Here is a 5,870-nt window from a genome sequence, read left to right on the forward strand (position 1 = left end):
ATACTTTTAATAGAATTTTAAATTTAAAATATATATTTAATGATGTTATATGTATATATAATTAATATTTTTATATATTCGGGTACCCGTTCGGTTCTCGGTTCGGTTCCGGTTATTTCAGATATAAAAATATAGGAACCGTCCGGGTATTTGAGGGTATTGGTCCGGTTCCGGTTTCGGGTATTTCGGTTCGGTTCCGGTTCGGTTCTTCGGTTCCGGTTATTTTGCCCAGGCCTAATCAAAACATTGGACAAAGAGAGGCACTCTAAAAGCAAGATGCTGTGAAGCAAGGTCAAATACGGCAAACAGAAAGAAGGATGGAAAAAAAAAACAAAAACTTAATAGTCAATCTTAGGAAACAAAGAGAGATAACAATAATAGGTGGACGGACTAGTTGAGTTGCACTAAGCTTGGAACATAATAGCAAGCACGTGAATAACAAAATGGGTATGTAGATTCTTTAAAAACTTGTTGTTTAAAGGAGGATGATCCATCATCATCCACTCCTCCTCCAACAAAGATGTAAGCCATATCACGAGTGGCGGCACCCCTACGGGCGTCTTTATCAAAAACAACCGCGACTTTCTTCTCCTGGTCAATGAAGAAACACGCAGATTTCCGAAGAAAATTATAACGGGGGTGAATGAGTTGTTTGATATTGGCCGATAAGAAAACCTTGCTGTTCCATGACAGGGCTGCGTTGGGCTGCTCAATCGTATTGGAAATCCAGATCTCCATCTTCAATGTATCCGCGGACTGGAATAAAACCACAAGCTGCTGCAGAGGATATTCTCCTCCAACACTAGATGATGATGATGATGATAGAATCAAAGTATCGTCAGGGAAAGCCTCAAAGGGGAGAGGCAAAGGAGGGGAGAATGTCTCCGTTGTGAAATCAAAACAGACTAAGAAACAAATGGCATCAAAATTCATAGCTCCAGTTGTCTGGACGAGGAGGGAGATCAAGAATCCTCCAGGAATCAGAGTTGAAGTCATAGATTTTGAACTCAACGAAATTTGGGGGATAATCAATAAATCTCAGGATTTTGTACTGGGAACTACTATTGTTGTATCCGAGACCATACGAGTACCTGTCCAAACGACCAGAGAGACGTTTGTCCAGTAAGTCGTGATTATGTGTGTGCTCGATCCACCTGGGTTGCCCCCGTCCCAAATATGGATTCCAAACCAATAGCCTATAGTGGTCTTCTTTGGGAATGCAAAACAATAGACCGTCGCAATGAAAGATTTCACGCACATCGATTTGATCTAGGCCAGCAAGTTTAGCTTCAGGATTTACAACAGCAACGTCGTCTTCGCTGTTGGAAAGATCCAATCTCATCAACTCAACCCTATAATTCATCATCGTAACCACAAGAGGGTGGTCCTTCTTCTTTGCTGCTTCTGCTGCTAGATGAGCAAGGAGGTGCTTGTTTGCAAATAAGTGATCACATCTGGACAACATGTTCCACCTTCTGCAAGTAGATCGGACAAGTCCCAGAGATGTCAACGGAATTCGACACAGCACCTCTTCCTCGACATCCCTTGGAAGATCCGACATCTTCTTCTTCTTCATAAAATCTATTTAACCAAATCACTATATTCCTTCTTGTCCGAACAAATTAGGTCAACGGAAAAACAAACAAAAAGCAACTTACTTCTTGTCCTCGTTCTCCTCTTGATATATATTACGATTCTATTACGACAGAAAAACCCAAATTAAATTAGGAGAAGGAAAAAAAAGGAAAACAGAAACCCTCAAGGAACAGGGTTCGAATTAAGACAGAAGAACTTAGGAGAGATGAAAACAAAACAAAAAGAAAATTTCCTTTTCCTGTTTGTGATTCTCGTAGATAAAAACAAGACAACCGAAGAATACACAGGGAAGAGGATTAGTTCAAAAGGCTAAACCGACAGAACAAAATAAAGACCCAAAAAGCTCAATCCGGCTGGTTCATGTCCACAAATAAATTAGATCTAAATACCAAACAAAGTATTTATGGACTGCGCTGCCCTGAAAAAACCCGAATCAAACTCATCAGTAACAAACACTGATATATCATCAAAACCAATCACACTCCTCTTATGCACACCTAAACCTCAGAAGATACTTTGTATACAACAGATAATCACAAAAGAACTAAGCTAGCTGAGACAAATATATTCAAAATAACATAATCACGCTCGAGGAGATCAAAAGGAAGTATACTCGAAGAGAGAGAGGACTAACTTGGAGGCGGATGAAGTTTCTTCTTCGAGCCAGTGGCGGATGTGCTTGACGTTACGCTTGAAGACGGTGGCGGATTGCTTGACGTCGCTCCTCAGTAGCATCACCACGGCCCTTACTCCAGCCACCGTCAGTATGAAATTCGTCAATACCCATTGTTTCGATTTAAGGATCAGATTCTCAGATAGCAATGTTTCTGGGTGGATGCTAGGGGGTTTAAAGAGGGTTTATGTTTTTACTTGGAGAAGCAAACCAAGGCAAGTGATTCGTTCGTTCATCGTGATTTACTCACTGTTCTGGTATCCCGTTTTATATGGGCCATTGTTTTTGCAATTATTTGGGCCCTTTTGAAAGCCCAAATGGCTACGGAGTTAAATAAAGTTAATGTAGTGGCGGTTATAAAAAAAAAAAAAAAACTTTATGAAGCTGCTGTATTAATCAAGTCGTGACGCACTGACGTTGAAATTCAAAAATAACAAAGCTGCAACTTGATAAGATGTACTACATTTGACGTGAGGATAGCCGGTTCTAGGGATTAATATGGGCTCAGTCTAACATGGTCGAACTCATTTGTAATCCTAACCTTCATTTTTTAAACAGGGTTTAAACATGGTTGGCCCTAAAGAACCAGAGTTAAAATTCTAACTCTTTTATTTTGATTCACCCAACTATTATACAATATTTAATAATGTTTTTCACCAAAAAAACTTAAAGTCGAGTTTTCTCGCCAAAAACTAAACAACGAAATTTTTCGTCGAAACCGCAAAATCGAGTTTTCAACCAAAACAACAAAATCGAGTTTTCCCTCCAAAAATGCAAAATCGAATTTTTCGTCAAAACTTCAAAATCGAGTATTCCCGCCAAAAAAATCAAAATCGAGTTTTTTTGCCAAAACCTCAAAATCGAGTTTTCTCTTTAAAACGTAAAATTAAGTTTTCTGAAAACCCGGAAAACTCGATTTGCCGGTTTTGGCGGGAAAACTCGATATTCCAGTTTTAGTTTTGGCGGAAAAACCGGCCAGTTCTTATTGAGTGCAAGTTAATGGGGAGGGATACTAATTAATTAACATATGTTGCTTCTTGAAGATATCATCAGCATATATTTACTCGCATGTTGTTTTCATACGTTAATAACTCTTACTATCAAGTGTAAAGTTGATGCTATTATATAATATATCTTAATATTATACTTTTATCTGATTAGTTTTCAACAATGTTACTAATACAATAATACTGTTGCTGTATCCTATTCATAATTGTAGATTTTAATTAGGAAAATGATTAGTACACTCGTCCACGCATGCAATGATGGTGCATATTTAAAAATTAAATGATAATAGAGGGTGCTAACAAAAAAATAAGGAAATGAAATAAAAGAATCTATACTATTAACACAGAATCCCTACTAGGATTATGCCCTTGGTTTTTCAAGTTAATTACAATGGAATGCCACTGTCTTTCTTTTAAAAAAAACTAGATCTCGATCCGCGCAACCGTGCGGGTTTTTGTTTTCATTTATTTATATATAAACATTTTGTTTTCAATTCTAAATTGGTATATATTATATTATATATGTGTCTATCAATTTTTAAAACATAATAAGTTTGCGGTATATTTTTTCATTGAATAGATTGTTTCAAACTTTCACATGTATTTGTATGTTCTTCTATATATATATTTTCGGATTATTATTTCATTATTACAAACGTAACTATATATATATATAAAAAGATTAGTAAAATATTATTTTATTGTCATATTTAAAGATATTGTAACATTTCACAAATTTAGAAAGTTTTTTAAAAATTAAACTTTTCGCTTCATAGATTTATATTATCGAATAAATAATTAAACATTTAGTTTTTGTTTAATTTTTAAAATAAACTATATAGTACAAATATATTTGAGCATAATACAAAAACATAATTATTATTTTCTAAAAATTAACATGTTTAAACATATAAAATAACTATTAAATTTTCTTTTTCCAACTAACAATTAAATATATAAATAATTTACACATGTCTTTTAAAAACTTCAAATATAAATAAATCGAGTACAAGTTTTTAAAACTTATATTATTAGAAATTATCATGTATTTATAAAACTCTTTGTGTTATTTTACAATAAACACACGATAAATATTTATAAAATCAAATATTAAATTTAGACTATGATAAAAATATATCGTAAGAACATGGTCCAAACCGATGTCAGTCCAGTAAAAACGGTATAAAGTAAGTGAGTAACACATTTTGATCTTGAAATAAACAACATATATCATCAATATATTGTAATAATGAAAGTATTTATGTAATTAGACATTTATATGCGCTTTCAAAATCTAGTTATATTGTTATAATTCCACAAGTACTTTAATGGGAATCAAGAATCACAGTTAGTCAAAAACAAAAACAAAATGAGTGGACGTATAATTAAGGATGCACATAGCGATCGGTGCAAAGTTAAATTACTTTAGGCAGCGTAAATGTGGATGTGAAGAGCGATAAGGGAGACGGTGATACATGCAAAGAATACGAGAGTGTGTATGACAATGGCTGCGCCGCTTGTCTGAAAACCGCCAAACTCAACCACTTTGGTCTTCCCCGGAAGCTGAAACAATACTCCGGGAATCAATACGATGAACAGAAACACCGACATTAACACTGGTCCCCAATTCAACGCCATCTCGATATCTATAAACAACCAAGTTGGTATGTGAAACTACGAGTTAATTGTGGGAGATGTAGCAAGTGGATGTATCAAATACACCCATCACCCATGTATGTCACTTTATAGAATGCTTGAATCAAGATTGAGATCTTGATGAAACAGTGGCTTGAACCGTAGGACATTAGAAGGTTGCGAGGTGAAGAAAAGAACGATTCTCTGCAGCTACTCGACCGTATCAAAACTATGTATAATAATACTGTCACACTTTATTGAGTGTTGGGTATGCTAAGAATCTGATTCGATCTAGTGGGTATGTAGCATCTCTTGTTTCTTATATGTTTTGTTAGAAGAGACACTTTGTAACAGCCCGATCCCCCGGCGTGCGACCGGGGTTATCGAAGGGGCGTTATGGACACGTGTCTACTCATTTAGTCAACCCTACGTGTCCCGTTACTGGTCCCGAGAGACGAGCGCATAACCTTCTTTGAAATACCGTCACACCCACATCCATATACTTATACTTACAGTCCTGCGCACAGGGAAAAATGGAAATGGAGGGGTGAGTAACAAGTTACTCAGTGAAGTGGTTCTAGTCCAGCCTGCCCGCATGACACTCTATACTACTCTATGCGGGAACTAGGACTGACTAGCCACTACAATCAGTTAATGCATTTTATCATTTCCTAACGTCATCTATTGATTTTCCACATTCACTTCCATTCATTTCTAACAACCTAGTGATCAATCAATACAATGATCTCACTCATTGCCACACACGTCAAACCCTAGGCTTAACCGACTCATCATACCAGTCCGACTCGATCCTATGACACCTTTAACTCCCTGTTACCCGACCATGAGCTAAAACCCTACAATGCACATCCTTTTCATCTTTTCGTCCTTTTCAACAGTGGGTAGCCCCAACTAGGCTTCTACCCCATATTCTTGTGGATTGGCCACATCTCCTATGG

General features: G+C 36.3%; 1 protein-coding gene and 1 pseudogene across 1 annotated transcript; both read right to left on the reverse strand.

The window, feature by feature from the left end:
* Positions 1–251: 251 nt before the first annotated feature.
* Positions 252–2,751, reverse strand: LOC106334263 (annotated as a pseudogene).
* A 1,812-nt stretch (positions 2,752–4,563) lies between these two features.
* On the reverse strand, positions 4,564–5,206 carry LOC106333661. Its single transcript, XM_013772077.1, has one exon. It carries the CDS (start codon positions 4,912–4,914, stop codon positions 4,702–4,704), a length of 213 nt encoding a protein of 70 aa, XP_013627531.1. The 5' UTR covers positions 4,915–5,206; the 3' UTR covers positions 4,564–4,701.
* Positions 5,207–5,870: the final 664 nt, after the last annotated feature.

The sequence above is a fragment of the Brassica oleracea genome, chromosome C3 (genome assembly GCF_000695525.1).
Source record: "Brassica oleracea var. oleracea cultivar TO1000 chromosome C3, BOL, whole genome shotgun sequence".
Taxonomy (NCBI): Eukaryota; Viridiplantae; Streptophyta; class Magnoliopsida; order Brassicales; family Brassicaceae; genus Brassica; species Brassica oleracea.